The 19,096-nt window shown below is 46.9% G+C and overlaps 1 protein-coding gene across 3 annotated transcripts in view; it reads left to right on the plus strand.

Annotated features, from left to right (window-relative positions):
* Positions 1-19,096, plus strand: part of Frmd4a (FERM domain containing 4A) — a 434,715-nt gene that overhangs the window by 301,306 nt on the left and 114,313 nt on the right. For all 3 annotated transcript variants that reach the window (XM_055593785.1, XM_055593784.1, XM_055593786.1), the window contains exon 4: positions 6,444-6,536. In XM_055593785.1, coding sequence (XP_055449760.1) covers positions 6,444-6,536 — 93 coding nt within the window. The remainder of the gene's footprint in view (positions 1-6,443; positions 6,537-19,096) is intronic.

The following is a 19,096-nucleotide window of genomic DNA, read 5'->3' on the forward strand; positions in this document are numbered from 1 at the left end:
TGTGTGTGTGTGTGTGTGTGTGTGTGTGTGTGTGTGTGTGTGTGTGTTGTTTTGCTGGTAATCAAACCCATGACCTTGTACATGCCAGGCAAGTGCCATAACCACTGAGCCACATCCTCATCTCAACATGAAACATTTTAATAACTGTTTTCAGACTGGGCATGTGTGCTCTCAAGGTGTTTTTGTACATATGAGCAGGTACCTACTGTATTCTATTTAACACACACAAAGCAACAGTAGTATTGCCATTGGTCAGTGGCAGCTTGTGGTAGAATACATGAATCTGCCCATTCTCAATTGACAGCAGGCAAGATTCAGACCTGCAAAGTGACTGCAAGCTGAAGACCACTCTGTAAGTGTGGGGTGTCACGTGACATGGAGAGGCAGAGGAGAAGCTGCTTAATGCTTCTGGACACAGGAATTCAGAGCAGGTCACACCCTCAGGCACAAGTTCAAGGGTTAGTATTGGCCTTTCCCAGGGCAGCAGGGGTGTCCAGTAGAATGTAAGGTTCTCAGGGTAGAGGTTGTCTGCCACCCTTCCAATGTTAATTCTGTTGATGATAAAGAACAAGCAAATACAGACAGACAGACAGACAGACAGGAAATTGGGAGTTCCGCAGCCTTCTTCCCTGCCAATAACTGGTGTTTATTAATAAAGAATCACAGCCCACAGCGTCAAACTTTATGCTGACAATACTGGACGCGGTTGGTAACCCGTCTCTGTAGCATTGATTCAGGCTCTTCCTTCTCTGTTGTTAGTTTATTCTGAAGCTTTTTAGTTGGAAATAATTACAGAATAGTTACAAAGGCTGCAAAGACTCCTCTCACCTTCCGCCCGGCTTTCTCCCATGTCAGCATATCGCAAGCCCTGCACATAGCAAAACTGGCGCAATACTGCTGCTTAGGCTCTACGCAGGTATCACCAGGTTTCCCATGGAATTTCTTTGTGCTCTAGAATTCATTTGCACTTAGTCACTTTTGTCTTGCACTATGTCCAAATAAAAAGAGTAACAGGAGATATTCATCTCTCAATGTCCCCAGTTGTGATGAACTGGGCAAATGAGGGCAGCTTGGACAGCTTTGAGACATTCTGAACCAAAGGCCCTGGGAGAAGTCTGATCTTTAAATAGCACTTTAAAAATTAGATATTTTTGTCTAATGTCAGTATCCAAGAGGGCAGAAGAGGGCAGAAGCTCTCCCAGAACAGCATTTCTCAACCTGTGGGTCCCAATACCTTTGGAGCTATATATCAGCTATCCTGCATATCAGATATTTACATCAGCATTCATAACAATAGCAAAATTATAGTTATGAAGTAGTGATAAAATAATTTTATGGTTGGTGGTCACCATAACGTGAAGAACTGTGTCAAAGCATTAGGAAGAACTGGAGTTACAGACAGTTATGGATACCATATAGGTGCTGAAAACCAAACCTGGGCCCTCCACGAGGGCAAAACACGCTCTCAACCATGGAGCCTTATCTCCAGCCCCTTAGAATACTTTCTCACATGTGGCTGGAGCCAGGGTTCCTTTCCACTGTGGTAACATAAACTGAGGGGTGTGTGTGTGTGTGTGTGTGTGTGTGTGTGTGTGTGTTTTGGTTTGGGTTTTTTCCTTCAAAGATTCACCAGTTTGTTCTGATGTACAGCCAAGTTTAAAAGCCTGGTTCTGGGACCAGGAATGTCAGAACCAATTTCTTTATGTCCCCTTGACCCAGATTTAAGAGCAACTGATTCCACTTGAGCTTAGACTATCAGAGATCAACACCCATTGACGTATCCCAGGGGCCTGGGACACTGGAGTGAGGCTACTTTCCGGGCACTGTTTCTAACTGGTTGAGAATCACCGCCCAAGGTCAGATTTAGTGTTCCCACATGTACGGAGAACATAACCGAGGAATGAGGGCACAAAAGTCAGTGCTTTAGCGTGAGTACTTTCCTAGCACACTGAAGGCTATGGGCTTATACTATAAAATGCAACCTAAACAGACAAACAGCATAACTGAGATTTTCATTTATCCAACACTGGCATGCATTTAGAGAGAGTCTCTTTTACAATTTTATTTTTAAATACTTGCATTGCTTTTTTAATTCCCAAATTTTAATATTTTTAAGTTAATGACTGAGAGAAGACAAAGGATCTGCTCTCAAAAACCAAACACTAGATAACTTTAGCCAAAATAAGCAGTCAAGCAAACCGCAAGTTGAAGTATTGTCATTGCAATTAAGTTTCTGTCTCCTGTCCCCAATTTTATGAATTGCTCATCAGATGGTATAATTGAATATCCATGTTTTTTAAAAGTACTTTTAAGATGTGTTTAGACATTTGAAGGGAAAAAAAAAAAGACAGATTAGCCATTATTGTGTAAGTACAGTCAGAATGTATTTTCATATGCCAGTTAAGAAAATGAGGGGCTCTCACCCTGTTATTTCATCACTGGCCCCTCTGAAATTAGTTACGGACTTACATTCCTTCTCTTCCACAAGTGTTGGCACATAAAAGTTTTGCTTAGGTTTTAGAGAGGTCACAGGCACCCCGAGGCCACAGTCCTGGTCCGAGACATAAAAAGTAGTCATTTAAGGATTATTTCTTTTGGCTTCTCTGTATCACAGCTTTTCTTCTTCGTGTGTGTGCGTATGTGGGTGCACATGTGTGTCTGTGTAAGCCGGGAGACAACCCTAGGAATGTCGTTTACCTGGGAGGGAGGCAGGTCTCATCGGCCTGGAGCTCACCAATTAGGCAAAGAGGGATGGCCAGAAATCCAGCGGGGACCCGGCCGTCTCTGCCTCCCAAAGCCGGGATTAAGGCAGCACGCCAGCACACCCGAATTTTTTTAACTTTTTGTTAATTCTTTGTGAATTTCACACTATGCACCCTAGTCCCACTCATCTCCTTGTTCCTCCATATCTGCCTTTTCCCCTTACAACCCCTCCCCCAAACAAAACAAAACAAAATCTTGACCCGGAAGCTACGGTGTGTTGCATCCCTTTGCCCAAACAGTTTTACTTGCAAGTGTTCATTGCAATGAGTCATCGGTCTGTTTCAAGGCCTCTGGCTTCTGCTACACCAATACTAGATCCTCACCGGACTCTTCTCAGAAATCCTGTTGTTGCCCTGTGTCGTGGAAATTCTGCAACGTTGCTTCTGAAGGAAAAGCCCTTCCAGAAGTTCACAGATGGGGTAGACGCTGTGGTGCACCAACTCAAAGCCCTGGATCTGGGCCTTGGTGGTAGCTGAGTTGGTCAGCCCTCCAGTTATCCCACACCCATGCCCCAGGCCAGCTCTTCCAGGGTGCCCACACACCTGCCTTTTTATGTAGGTGCTGTGGATCAAAATTGGCCCTTATGTTTGTGCGGCAAGGATTTTATCTACTAAGCCATCCCCTAGTGCCTATGTCATAATTAATTGAATTGCTTGATTGGCACAGGCCCAGGAGTCAGATTTAGCTAAATAATGAATGTCTTGTTGTCAACACATCCTTGACCCACTGCCAGGCATGCTGGTTCATAAAGCGTGTCACTGCTCTCTGCCCCTTCTCACACGGAACACATGACAACGGCTGAGGCATCTGCAAAGAGTCCAGCGGAAGCCACAGGTGTATCTACCATTCGAACACAAGCAAAGCTCAAAAGCAATTTTCTTACCTTGGGAACAAGAACCAGCAGCAGTAGCTCTGGGAACATAATTTACTTAGAACTGGGCTTGGAGTTTCCACTCATTAACTCCTCGACAGCAGGACAGCAAAAGTCAATGGCTCCAGCCAGCCATGCATGGGCTGTCATAGCTGGTTCTGGGAACCTGACATTTAGTGATCTTGACAGCCTCTGAGACGAGCGCTCCACTGTCACCCATCACAGCAAACAACAGCACCTTATGTCGAGTGACCAGGGAGGCACTAGAGTATGACTTTATATGTGTGTACCTGAGACAGATGAAGAAGAATGGCGCCGCTCGGGACGGCGCTAGGCACTTCAGTCTCTTCCTCCCCCACCCCACTCAGCGCCAATGATGGCTCTGAAGAGCCTGGCTCTTAGACTAGGTGCGCAGAAAGAATTCTTCCTGAGCACCTCACACTGGGGACGCGAGCATTGGCTGTCCCTGGTGACGGTCACTGAATCTATAAGAAAATAGGCCTCAGGGCTGGGGAGATGGCTCAGCAGATATAGTACTTGCTCCACAAGCATGAAAACCAGAATTGAGGTTCCCCCAGAATCCAAGCAAAGGCTGGGCAAGCGTGGAAACTTTCTTTACGCCCTCAGGAGCCAGAGACAGGGGAACCCTGGCCAGGCTTCCTAACCGGGCAAGCTGGAGCCGGTAAGCTCTGAGTTCAGCTACAGAGTCTGTCTCAATAAAGTGGAAGGCCTTCAAGGAAGACACCCAGCCTCAGCTTTGTGTGTGCGCACACGTACACACATGAATGTGTACCCACACATGTTTAAGCTCAAACACATGCATGAAAGCACATACGCACAGAGAATATGGCTCTCTTGGGCATATTATAAAATTGATACATTTGTTTTCTTGATAACAGCAACAAAATATTTAGCCACAGGAGATGCGGGAATAACTGGTGTTTGAAGTCAGTCAGCCTCACACTGTATTGAAGAGGTAGTTAACACAACAGAGGAGCTGTTACAAACCAAATCTAAGAGGCCGGAGAGATGCAAACATCAAGACCAGAGTTCCGGTCCCCAGGGCCCATGTAAGTGCCAGGCAGTCATCAAGGCCCGCTGATAGTCCTGGGGCTCGAGAGGCAGGGACAGGATCCTTGGAGTAAGCTGACTAGCTAAACCAGGCAAGTTACTGAGCTCTGGGTACAGGTGAGAGACCCTGTGGCAATATATAAAGAGGATAGCAATGAAGGAAGACCCCCGACAGGGACCTCTGGCCTACACACCCACACGCAAGCCTGCGTTTGCACTGCACACATGTGCTGCCCTACACTTTCTAACACACACACACACACACACACAGGCACACATACCTACCTCCCATATGTATACAAATATACACATACATACGAAAAAAGAAACTTTGAAGCCCTAACAATGACATCTTAGAACGAACAATGTTATATTACTAGAAAGAGACAGCCAGACTCTGCTAGAAGCAGCCATTTGTACTGTAGTTTCCCAGGACACACCCTGCTTGACTCTTTCTCTGCTGTGTAGCGATGTCTAGATAAATCAATATCCCTGGACCATTCATGATGAACTTGTTTACTTAAGGATCCAAGATATTAAGTGGCTCCGGATGGTCCCATTTGAAGAGCTCCTAGCCCCAGCCCACACCCAGCCTTATCTATAATAACTACAGGCTCTAGGAACGGGTTGGTCTGGCATGACGCAGTGCGCTTATAATCCCAGCACGGTGGAGGCAGAGACAGCAGGACCCCTGAGGCTTCCTCGCCATCCGGTCCAGCCTAACGGTTGGAGGCTAGATAACACAGACAGAGAGATGTCACTTCCCCCAGGAGCAGGATTTCAGCTTAGGACTATTCCCACCCCTTCCTCTCTCTGCTTCTACCCATTTTCATACTTTGGTTTCTAGTCAGTTCATGGCTAGAGAAACATCACACCAAAGCAGGGCGTTGTGGTTTATGCCTGTAATCCCAGCCTTTGGGATGTGGAGGGTGGAGGAGGGTTAGAACTTTAAGGTCATCCTGGACTACATAATAAGCATGAGGCCAGCCTCATTGAGGGTGAGACCCTCAATTCTTTTAAATTAAACCAATATGCAGCTAAGAGCATAGCCATGGAGCCATCTCCTACAAAAGCCCTCACCCCCAGTCTGTTTTCAGGAGTTAAAGATTAGTTCGTGTTTTCTAGAGTTTTACAAAAATGGAATTTGTGTCATCTACATACTTTTTAAAATCCTTCATGTCTACCTGACTATTTTCAGGCCCATCCATATTACTGCCTGTAGCAATAGCACTATCTCTTTATTGCTGTATAGTGTCCTGTTTGGAGATTATGCCATCACTCTTTCCTCTGCTGGTAAGCCCTAGGGCTGCTTTAAGTTTGGGCCATCCTGGTGTCTTTTCATAAACAGTATCTGTGAATTTGGGTGCAAGGGACCTTGTGTAAACAAATGCTTTCTTTTGTGGGGCGCGAAGGTGAATGCCTAGAAATAGAATAATGGTTGATCCTATACTGGTTTACATTAAAAAATAATAACAAAACTGTGGTTCATGTGGCATCCGAGCTGCTTCTGTAGGGTGCTGTGAGGACTGTTAGCATGTTATTAAAGCGTGTCTGAGTCCTGCAGGAAAAGCACACAGCCCAGGGTGGGGAAAGAGATCTGTGTCTCTCCAATACTGAAATACTAGGAAGGACTCAGGAGCCCCCAAGTGTCTACAACCCAGTGGGTTCTGCTCTGTGGAGAGGCTCGTTTCCAAACACCCACACATTCAACATGACCAGCTGTCTCTCCTTTTTCCAGGGGACACTTGAACTGGCTCCAACTAGATCGAAGAGTCCTGGAACACGACTTCCCCAAAAAATCTGGGCCTGTGGTTCTGTACTTCTGTGTCAGGTAGGTACTCCTGGAACTCCTGCTTTGGCTTCTTTGCTCTTCATCAGAAGAGCCTACAAGGATGAAGTGTCTCCAAGGAAATGGGGGCTCAAGTGTGCCTTGCTCTGTGGTTAAGGATAAAGGTCATACCTAGCACTGCTGCATTCCGAGAAGATGGAAACTCGGATATGCCTGTTCTGGGCCCATTGGTGTGCACACTGAGCACAGGCTTGCATACTTGTGTGAGTGTGCATGTGTGAAACGAAGATAAAACTTTATTTTAGAGGTAACGAGGGAGAGGGTCATAAATCTCAGAGTAAACTGAGACTCGTATTGTGTCACAAGTCCTGGGATCTTTTTCGGTGTCACTTAGAACTCTATCCCAAGCTTCTGTGGCCTTTGCTTCTGTCGCAAGTACCACTGGAGCACCTTGAAATGTATAGTATTTATCTCAAAAAGGACTGATTGAAATGTTCCTTTTGGCAAAGGAGGATAAAGTATCAAAAGATGTCAGAGGGCTGAGGAGATGGCTCAGTGGATGAAGAACTTGCAGCACAAGCATAGGGACCAGAGTGGAAATCCCCAGTGTGTGTGTGTGTGTGTGTGTGTGTGTGTGTGTGTGTGTGTGAGAGAGAGAGAGAGAGAGAGAGAGAGAGAGAGAGAGAGATCAGGTGCACATGTGACTTGCCTATAGTCCCAGTGCTCAAGAGGCTGAGATAGGGGAAGCTGACTTTCCCTGGGGAAAGCTGGCTGCTTAGACTCATAAATTCGTGAACTCTGAGCTCAGTAAGAAGCTGTGCCTCAGTAAGTAAAATGGAGAGCAATCAAGGAAGAAGCCCAGTGCCAACCTCTGCCTCCACCTGCTTATGGACACATGCAAATGTGCAGACACCTACCATACACAAAAAGAAAAGTATAATGTATGTTTTCTGTTCACTTACCTATTTGAACACATTTTACTTAGCCATTGCCAGGAGAATTGCATTTGTAATGTAGTGCTGTGTGTGTGTGTGTGTGTGTGTGTGTGTGTGTGTGTGTGTGTTTACATTATGTATGTGCATGTAGAAACCAGAAGACAATCCCATGTGTCAGTTCTTGGGCGCTGTTCACCTTTTCTTTGAGGTGCAGTCTCTCAATGAGTGGAGACTGGCAAGGCAGTCCAGGCTGGCTAGCCAGCCAGCCTCCGGGAGCCACCTGTCTGTCTCCCCAGTGCTGAGTTACAAACCTGTGCTACCATGCCTGGATCCTTTTATAACATGAGTTCTGGAGTTCCTACTTAGGTTTTCATGCTTGTGAAGCAAGCAGTTTGCTGAGTTGTCTCCCCAGCCTCCGATGACACTTTTTAAAAATGTGTTGTTGTTGTTGTATGCTTGTGATTGGTGTGTGGACACATGCCGCTGTATGGTGTGGAGGTTAGAGGACAACTTTTTGGAGTTGATTCTCTTCTTCCTTTATGTGTAAAGTTTCCACAGGCCAACCTTCTGTTATCAGGCTTGAGTGACAGCTGTTCTTTTAATAGGCTAAGCCGGCTCACCTGCCCCTACTACAGAGGTTTAACATTTGCCCTGTCTTCTGAAGACTCTAGGACTGATCACATCTGTTTGCAGATGGGTAGAGAAGGCCAGAGGAGAGTAAAAAATGCAAATGAGCTGCAAGGTCAGGAGCTAGAGCCTCCAGACACAGCAGCTCTGAGCACCCAGCCCACGGAGCCCCTGGGAGCATTCTTTCTAACACAATTGAGAGTGTGCAGAGAAAGTGGGAGCTTTGTCTCGTTCTATTTTTTTCCTTCTGGTACCGAGGCTTGAACTCAGGACCTTGAGTGTGCTAATGACTATACTACGTCCTCAGTCTTGAAATGAAAATGGCCCCTTGGCCCAGTCCACAGCGTCTGCTCCCCTCAAACACACTCACAGAAATCAGGAGCGGAGGTGCCACAGGCCTGCCGCTCATTTCTCCCTGGAGAGCAGGGTCAGGGGTTTCAGTTCTAGACTCAGCAGCCCTGACTCCTCAGACAGCTTTCACAAAGCCTCAAGTAAAGAGCTAAGGGGTTCATTAAACAGGCTGGAGTGCGTGTCTTTACCTCAGCTGGCGGGGTAAATTTCAGCTTGCGGTTAATGCCTTTTTGATTTGCTTAACAGCTGCAGGGATATCAGAGCTAATCTCAGCCCCTTCCATTACTGAGGGGAATGATTTCAATGCCATATTCTCTTTAATGGTGTCTCAGATGAATGGGAAATAACCTTATAAAACAAAGACTAACAATTCCAGTGAGAGGGGACAGTGGGCCTAGGCAGGACTTGGTTCATTAACCTATAATCGTAGGTGGAGGCATATACATGGCCACATGTTGGGTTCCCCCTCCCCTGACTATGGCGCTTTTTTTTTCCATAATTGAGATTTTATTGTTTGTGCTGAGAGTCGGTACATAGACATTTCAATGTGCAATGTATTATTATCATTATATGTGGTATGTGGGTATGTGTGTGTTTGCACACCTGTGCTTGTGTGTCACCACACAGGGATAGCTCTGTGGAGTTGCTTTTCTCCTTCCACCTTTATGTAGATTCTAGGGATCAAACTCAGCTTGTCAGGCTTGTTTGGCCTGGCAGACGCTCTCCTCATTCGGCCACCTCGCCGGCCCAACCCGTGTGTGATTGATAACATATGCACCAATATCGTGATTCATTTTGAAGTAATCACTCCAGCAACTTTCCAGCTTCAGATCTGCAGGGAAATTTGCCAGAAGAGGCTCTTCCAGTACGAGGATGCTCAGATGCTTATGAACGATTCGTAAGTCTGACCCACTTGCAGATTGACACCACACACGTAAGTGTGCGGATTGTCAGTCTTTCAAGTACCTTAGAGCACCAAACTGGCAGACGGCACCCCAGAGCTCTTCACAGAAGCCTCACACCTCTCACAGGCCAACAGTCAGGGAACAGTGTGGAAACAAGACTGAAGGTCTCCGAGACCTATTCCGTACACAACCAAACTTCCATTTGAGATGCGTTGTTTACACTGTAAGCTATGAAACTAGCTCCCACCCCAGAATGGTAAACTCACTCTAACATAGCATTATTTTGTATTATAAATAATGAACAATTAGTAAATGGCTCCATCCCTGAAAAAAATATTTATGGTGGGGCATGAAGGTGCAAAGGCACTCAATCCCAGCACTAGGGAGGCAGAGGCAGGCCATGGGTTCGAGGACAGCTCAGTTTATGCAGAGTTCTAGGCTAGCCAAGGTTGTATGGTATAATGTGTCTCAGAGGGGGGAAATCTGTATGGTTGAGTACCTGGCTCTGTCAGTAAAGTGGTTACAGGACCTGAACTAGATGCCCAGAACTGGTGTAAAAAAGCTGGGCATGCTGGCATGTGCCCATAATCCTAGCACTACAAAGGAAGAAACAGGAGGGTCCCTGGGACCCCCCCAGCCAGCCAACCTAGCTTACCTGATGAGTTCCAGACCAATAAGAGAGGTTGCTTAAAAGCCAGGGTGAGCAGCTCCTGAGGAATGACTCTGGAAGGTGGTCCCTGCCCCCACACATGCGTGTGTACTCATGCACACATGAACATTAAACATATACACATCCTGGGTCCCTCGTCCTCTAAGCACTGTTTCTTCTCCTGATGCATTTTATCAGCATTATTGAAGAACAGACCCCACCGGGCTTGGCTGCAAGCCAATGGCCGTTTGCAAGTATCAGTACCAATGTAGGTTTGGGGACTCAACCTCCGGTAACAAAGCATTGAGTGTTGAGGTCCCTTGGGGTATGCAGATTTCCCAGGTCACCCCAAGCTTTTTCTCTGCCTAAATCCAGCGACAAGGAAGCTGGGTATGAACATTCAACGGGCGCCAGTTATAAAAAGAAGTAGAAACCAGACTGGCCAAAGCCTGCCCTGTATCTATTTCAGCTCTGAGGCAGGAAGTCACACTCCTGCCTACTGTACTTTCAGCTGGCCTTAGCAGGAATCTCAGCAAATACCCACAAGAGGAAAGTCACCAGCGTGCGTGTGGTGGTCCACACCCGGAATCCTAGCATTGGGGAAGCTAAGGCACGATTGTTGCTTTGAGATCAAGGCCACCCTGAACTGCAGTGTGAGACTGTAGCTCAGAAAATCATTCAGGCTGGGAGGGGTGAGCAAACAGCTTGCTGGGCAAGTGTGAAGACCCGAATTCAGACCCCAGCACTCATGGGAAAGCCCAGAGGGACTGAGCTCTGGAGAGTGGGGGCCCACACGGGTGGCTCCTGGGAACTCATAGTTGAAAGGGCAAGTGTTAGGTTCAGTGAGAGACTCGGTCTCAACAACAGCGTAGAAAAGTGATTGAGGAAGATGCTTGGAGGTGACGCCAGCCTGTACAAGTGCTCACACAGGTGACTGTACATATATGGGTATTCACATGTGCACATATGAACCCACATGCAAATAATTTTTTAATGTCCAAATTCAATTCAGGATCAAACACTCTCTACTCTTTTCTTTCTTCCTTTAATTTTTTAGTGTGTTTGCATATGTGTGCGCACATGTGCTCTCGCTTATGCGTGCGTGCGTGCGTGCGTGCAGTGGCAGGAGCGGTCGTAGTAGTACTCTGTGCACGCACCCCGTCAGGCAGTGCCCTCAGAGGCCAGAAGGTGGCCTTGGATCCCTGGGAACCGGCGTTGAAGGGAGTTGTGAGCTCCCCAGTATGGGTCCTGAGAACCAAGCCTGGGTTCTCTGGTAAAAGCAAGTATTATTGACCACTGAGCCGTCTGTCAGTCCTTCTCTGCTGCTTATTCAGACAGGCCATACAACAGCGCAGTCCTTCCTTTCTGCTCCCGGCCAGTGGGGCTTTCTGGAAGGTAGCACACTTCCAAGGTTAGTTTATTCCTAGGCAGCTTCACCCAAGCACTTTCAACTCAGCAGGTCCAAAGAAATTTGTAATTGCCCATCCCTCTCTTTCCTCCCTTAATCTCCTGTGTTCCAGGTAGCCCGCGATGCTGTTATTCATCCTCTTCCATGGACTGTAAGTCCTGAGCTCCCCCTAGATCCTCTTCCCATTTTCAAGCACGTGGATCCTCAAATGCAAACGCTCTCCACCCTCCGCTCTCCTCTTCCCTCAGGCCCTTACTTCCTGTCACCACTCTTGCTTCAGTGTCTCCAGGCAGCTGTCACCTTGATAGTGGCGTGGGAGTCTAGCACTCTCTGTGATCCGCGTTCCCACTTTTCACATTGCGCAAGCAGCACCTTAGGAAACCCGGTCATTGATTTCCTCTGAGAGAGAAGGCAGATCCTCCATCGAGGGGAGCCCCAAACAAGAACTCTGTATTTGGATGCTTCTCTAAGGAGGGCCCCTTCCCTGAAAGAACATGCTGTCCCTTACGATTTGTCAGAGAAAACAAATGCGACATGACTGCACTCCATTAACCTACTTCTTTCCCTTCAGACTTGATTATATCAGACTCATCTCTGCAGATTCCATGCTCCTCTCCTGCACACACACACACACATTACACACAGAAACATGCACATGTATAATGCATACACATGAGCCTAAGCACACATACGCAAAACACACACATGCAGATAAATACCCAAATACAGATACATGCACCCACATACACATTTACAGACACACAAATACACACATACACATGAACATACATACATACATGTTTGTCTTCAGACACATGCACACATACATGTACACACATACACATGCATTCCCTCAGAAGGAGGGTGACCCTTACGTCATCACAAGCACTTAGGTTCCAGCTGCTCCCCCACCTCAGCGCTCTCTTCCTCTCAGCTACTTCACCTTGCCTCTCTCCTCTGCCTCACTACCTCCCACAGTGTCCCCAGCTTCGCTCGTTCTCTACTTTGTTTATAGCAAACGCTCAGCAAGAAGGGCCTCTGCTTGCTCCCTTCCCCACATTTCACTGCTTTCTCAATTGTAGCCATCCATCCCTTCTTCCAGGACACCCTGAGGGCCCTGGAGGACTCTACCTACAAAGTCCACAATGCCCCCTCTTTGTTCCCCCACCGACATGGCCCCTCTGTGGCTCTGGCTGCCATTGACCATGCTTACCTGGGCAAGTTTTCAAGTCTGTGGTGCTGTGAGGTTTTAATCCAAATCTTTTCCTGCTGTGCACGGCTCTGCTGCAGGCTCTCCCCCCCCCTCCACACACCGCCTGGTTCTCGTATTTTCTGTTGGTGTTTGTGAGCTCTTGCCTCACTTGTCTTCTCTCCCCCAAGTCTTCCAATCTTCCTGGCTGCCAATACCCTTGCTTCACCGATAGCTCCAAACTCTGTCACCTCACCTCGGTCGCCATTTTCTGCCGCTCCACATACGCACCCCAGTGCATCCTGAACCCACTGATGACATCGCTTTTTACACACATGTTGCTCAACAGCCATCCATTATCCCTGTGACTGACACTGATGCTCATGGCCCCCTGCCCTCCACAAGCCAGATCCCCGATAGTCAACCAACAGCACCTGCTCGCTCCCGCCTGGGCCTCTCTTGTTCCTTTTAGGTCTACTTTTTCTGCATCTTAGATTTACTCCTCACTGCCAAGCACACTCCATTTTAATTCACGCCTCTGTGAGACCCTCCCAGAGCTCTCTTACGCTCTGCTTCTGGTCCTGGCCCTCCTTCCCTTCTCCTGTGTGTTGTCCCTGAGCACCTTTCTAGGATGCTCAATGCTAATGATTCCCGTTATCACTAGCATGTTCTTTATGCTCTGTCTCTCTCTCTACCTACCCATTCAGCTTTATTTCCACCTGCTCCCACATGCTAATCAAGAGCTCCACCAGCCATTGCTGACTGCTGTAGGGAACCTCTGAAAATAACCCTAATAAATGGGCCAAGAAAAAATAGGAGGAAAATATAGCTACATGCATTTCTGTAAGCCCAGATCGTGGTTGTAATTATTCGTACATATCAGAGCAGTTCCTTGAATTATATATTCAGTAGCCCCCACTCAGCTACTGTGTTTGTAAGAGAATAGACAGATTAGATTTATCTTTTCAAACCTTGAGTTTTATAAACAACAAATGAACAATACGAAAGGTCAGCAAGGGAATGGCAGGAAGCTATTATCTAGAAGATGATTCTTTGGCCCTGAAGATGTCTCTTTCCTTGATTGAGACAACAGCGGCTACTTCCTGTCCCTTGCAAGAACCATGGTGGTATGAATCTTATGTTAGGTGCCCAGCTAACCAGAACTTGCCTTAATTCAGCTGGGTCCCCAGTTAAGACTTAAAGCCTCTGAAAATTTAAACATCAGAGGTTCATGGCTGCAGAAATCCACAGCTTACCATTCTCACTATTATTGTCCCTTTTTCGCCACCAAAAGTCAATGTTCCAAATGTGACATTTGTGTTCGTTACAAAATGAAACCACCGGCCCGTTTAATTAACACTTGCTGTAAATATTCAGTCGTTCCCACGTGCCAAGAGGTAGCTGTGAGAGGGAGGCAGAGGGTCAGAGGCCTGGCAGAGAGCTGGCTGATGTCATCTGGCTAGACAAAGGTCGGTGCAGTTTTAGCTCAAAGCTTCTGTGAGCTTGGGAAGGGGTGCAACTCCCCAAGGCTACAGATCCAGGTGCATAATCACTCCAGCAACCAACAACATGGAGTGCGTACCCCCACTTCAGACTGGGATAAAATACCCCAAGTATTGGGTCCTCTGAGCTATTATGGGTGTGACATGGCTGGTGGGGCTTAAAGCACATTTTGGTAGGCTTTGGCCTCAGCCTAGACAGTTGTTCCTTTCAGCTCAGACAGAAAAAGCACTAAGATTTATTCCTGATAACAGTGGGAGATAACTTATTTTAAGATATACATTCTGTTGCCTGGAGAAATGGCCCTGGGGTAAAGCTGACATGGCTGCTCCAAGATGCGGTTAAGGGGAAAGTTTTTATTGTGGGTATGAGGAAGAAAATGGCCAGAGGCATCTGGAAGAGCCCAGAACAGAGAGAGAAAAAGTAGTAGGCCGAACATAAGCAGCAGACTGGACCTGACCATGAGAGGAGGAAGGCAGGAGATAAAGAGAGTAAGGGGGTGGTTGAGAAGAGCCAGGATGGCTGATGGGCACCGCAGGCCGCCATTTGTTCCTTCTGCCCGTGATAAGGGAAGGGCTCCTCTGGCAGATGGGGACAGCTTCACAAGTTCCTGAGGAGTGTTGGCTTTCGTCTAACCACTAGAACTTGGGGGAATGGAGTTTCCTTTGGACCTGATGTCCTGAGTTCTAGCCCTGGAGCCCATGTGGTAGAAGGAGAACAGCTCCACCAAGTTTTCCTCTGACCTGCACACACACACACACACACACACACACACACACACACGTGTGCATTTACACACAGGTGTCTATTTTGTTATTCGAGCATAATGAAGCCAACAGATCAAGTGTTGAAAAATAGCTTGTGACAGCTCCCAAGAGAAGGGATGATGCCACTTGGAGCTACATAGGAGTGGCACCTGGGAGAGTCGGGAGACAAACAGGGGTAGAGAAAATGAAAACAATGTCCTCTATTGTGGTTTCTATGGAAAGCAACTAATAATATGGGTAAGCAAGCTTGGGGCTCACTGATTTGAATGGTTATTATTCCAATGGCCTTTCAAACCTTGGGACTTTCTCATGTCGCCTGGAATATGTCTCTGGACAGAAGGGTAGGGGAACATGAGGGGAGAGATGGTGGCAACATGTGACAGCCAATAAGAAGCTTGGCTTTGTGCCTATAAACTGTATAAGTTAAAAGTTGACTGCCATGAATACTAGCTCTGCGAACTGGCTAACTTTAGAGAAGCCAGCAAGGCCCAGACATTCATGCATTGTGAAGATATGGTTAATACTGAACAGATGTGGGATTGCCTGTATGTATCCCTGCAATGGAAGATCCATCTTTCAGTGCCCTGGGCTCCCTCGGAAACCCAGAATGCTCTTTATAAACTAAGGAAGCAGTCTTTTCCCTACACAGGCAGCTAAGGAGAAGCAACAGTGCCCCCTGCTGGCCTAGAGGACTACAAACCAGATGCTCTTAAAAAGCAGGAAACCAAACTGAGATTTTGAGGGTTTAAAAGGACAATGTCAACTTTCCGTGTAAACCATCAGCTCTCCCCATCTCCACAGAAATCTCTTCGACCTTGTGCCAGCCCACTGTGTGAATGGAGATGTCTCGGGTCTGTTTTTATCAAGCATTTCACTTCAGAAGCTTACTGGCACAGATAGAGAGTCCAGGAAGAATTACGTGTCCAAGGTTATGAACAAAAACATGACAAGCCCAGAGCTTCCAGGATTTTCCAGGCTGTTGTCTTGGTGATAAAGGTTAACAGGAAACTGATTTCTAATTTCTGTCAAGAGGAGGGCTTCTCTCTCTCTCTCTCTCTCTCTCTCTCTCTCCATCCCAGAATATGCTTGTTATTTCTTCAACCTCCTTGGACTCTCTTGCCAGACAGTAGAAACTTGCGAAAATGGATGTGACTGCCTGAGACAGCAATGCTGCTGCCTCATTTAATTCTCCATTAATACAGCACTAAAGAGAGACGTGGAATATTGGGTTTTTGTAAAATATTCTCTGGGAGAAAACTGAGGGTGTGGCACATGCAAACAGCTTTGTGTTTTAGTTGAGGACTAAGACAGATGGGATAAATTAGGTTATTTCAGAGTCTCCGAATCTCCATGCAAAAACTACTAATCCAGTAAGCTCTGTCTGGCTCGAAATATCACTGGTAAATTTCTGCCATTAAGATACAAGCTAATCAGCAACCTCGCCTTAACCACTTTCCGTGTGAACAGTAAGAGATGAGGAAGTAGCGTGATGACTGGCCTGGTGGAGTGTGAGACCCCACACCTAAAATTCTGTGACACTTTGGATGTCAATTGTTTGTTCTTTGTCCTTACTCTTTCACTGTTGATGTGGCTTATAAATCACACACACACACACACACACACACACACACACACACACAGTGACTCATGTATTTGGACATTTGGGCCCCAGCTGGTGCTGTTGTTTGGGGATGTTGTGGAACCTTTGCAACATGAGGCTTATCTAGCAAAAACAGGTTGCTGGCAGTAAACCTTGAAGGATATATTTGTCCTGGCTCCAGCCTGAGCTCTCTGAAAGCCCCTCAGCTGTCCTGCCTCCTCTGCCATGCTGAAGCGGGGTCTCCAGACACTGACCCTGAATGAGTACTTCCTCCTTCCGGTGGAGTATTTTTTCAGAGACAAGAAAGTAACTATACAGCTACCCCTTAGGAACTCTAATATGTGGCTGGGCGTGCTAGCGCACACCCTTAATCCTAGCTCAGGGAGGCAGACAGATCGCTGTTTGAGTTTGAGGCTAGCCTGGTCTACAAAGCGAGTCCAGGACAGCCAGGGCTACACAGAGAAACCCTATCTTGAAAGCCAGAGAGAGAGAGAGAGAATGCTAAGTTGTGTTTCTTGAAGCACAAAGATAACAATGACACGCCCCAGCCCTCCAGGAGGCAGCAGCCTAGTGAGCCACTGTAGCCGTTATCAGACATGCCAGGGCTGTGGGAAGTATGCTGAGCAGTGTCCCAGAAGCCCAGGAGAGGGGCTTTGGGGTGGGGAGTGGAGGGTAAGCAGGAGGAGTGAAGGAAGGGAGAGGGGTCGTGTGGGGAATGGAGGCGGCTCTCTGTAGAATGGTTTGCATAGGGCACATCTAAAAAGGCCACATGTACAGTCTGTCAAGTGGTTCCTCGGCTATCCTAAACTTCCAGGAGTGGGGTCTCATATCCACAGGGCCAGCTGATGCCTCAGTGAGTTCATGTCCCACTGTTAAAACAGAACACAGTGCCAGAATAACAGAATCCTCCTAAGGCTAACAGTGACCTTTCTACTAGGTGATAATTTAGAGTGTGAAGGTGTAGAGTCTCAAATAGCTTGATTATCAAAGCATTTCTCTTTCTTTATTGCATTTATCTCTCCCATTTTCTCTCAGTTTTCCCGCATCCCTTCTTCCCACTTGCTTTGTTGGTCTGACTGCCCCTTACCAAAGACTCTGTAAATGGTGGAGATTTAGGGAGCCTCCTTCCACAAGCTGTCCTCCGACTTCCAAGTGCACACCACGTCGGTTGTGCATGCACAAGCACAAATGCACATCAGGTGTCTTTTTAATTAAGAAATAATAAGCTCCAGGAGACGGCGCAGTGGCCCTTCTGCTGGCAAGCACAATGACCCGAGTTCAATCCCAGGACCTACACAGTAGAAGGAGAGATCAGCTACGTAAGTTCTACTCTGGCTTCCATGTGTACTCTGCTTTACACACACACACACACACACACACACACACACACACAATATTAAGAGATGAATATCTAGATTTTAAATCTAAATAATTTAGCATGTTTTCCCTCAAGATGTAAAATCTGCCGCTGTGTTTCTGGCTTCCATTACTCAGGTACTGACAGTTGTGCGACTTTGGCATTCCCCTGAGACCATTGCACAGCCTTCTATACGGAGGCCCCGTGATCTAAGACACTTGCTCCCAAAGCAGCAGGCAGGTGCTTCCAGGATGGAGACAGAGCAGCTAGAGGTCCACCACTCCCCTCTCACAGGCTTTGCAAGCGAGGACCACTTTCTAACCCTCTGGAATTGCATTGTCTGACTTTGTGTTGAGCTGCTATTGTCTGTTGGTGGAGAGGACCTGTCCACCCATCTCTGAGATTCACCAGCATGTGTACATGAATCCACACTGTGTTCACCTTGGCATTCTCTTCACATATTTGAAAAAGGGTAGAAGACATCATTCACTTAGTCAACAGACAAGAGGGCTATGAGACTGGCCTGCCTAGCCTGGGAGTGCTTTGTTGGTTGTGAGGACGGTGTTTTGATGGGGTTTTTTGTTTGTTTGGTTGGTTGGTTGGTTGGTGTTTTTGAGACAAGGTTTTATGTAACCTAGCCTGGCCTCAAACTCTTGCTGTATAGCAAAGAATGATTATGAACTCCTGTTCCTCATGCTTGGACTTCCCATAGTGGGGATTACAACTGTTTACCACAAAATTCAGTTTTGTTTGTTGTTGTTGCTGCTGCTGCAGAGCTGTGGAGGTTGTGGAAACCATTTTTCTTTAAATTCATTCCTCGAATCTGAAAATAAAAAGACTTCTCATATGGGGATCCATTGAGTCCTACTCTCTTCTTTACAGTTGGGAAAGGAGAAACCCATTACAGAATCGTGACATGTCCTCGGTCACACAGATTCAATCCCCAGTCCTGGACTTCGTCCCAGGATTCCCATCATCAGAGCATCATGTGCCGTATGGCCACAAAATTGCTTCTTGCTTTTGCCTACTCACCCTCGGCACCCTCCTCCTCTGTCTCTCTCCCAGAATCCAAGTAACCAGTGTTCTCCTAGTCTAGTCTTGATTTTACTCTAACACCCTGCGTGGATCCTTAGACTGGATGGGCTCATTAACTGATTAGAGAATTTAATAAGCTCTGAATCAATGTGTAAAGGCGCATTTAATGTAAACTTAAATAATGTCAGCATGTTTCGTCTTGAGAGAGATCCATGGGCTCCATCTGATGGGAACTCAGTTCTCATTCCGCTTAATGTGCATGAATGTCACAGCCTTAAG

Source organism: Psammomys obesus, unplaced genomic scaffold (genome assembly GCF_907164565.1).
Source record: "Psammomys obesus unplaced genomic scaffold, mPsaObe1.curated_primary_1811, whole genome shotgun sequence".
NCBI lineage: Eukaryota > Metazoa > Chordata > Mammalia > Rodentia > Muridae > Psammomys > Psammomys obesus.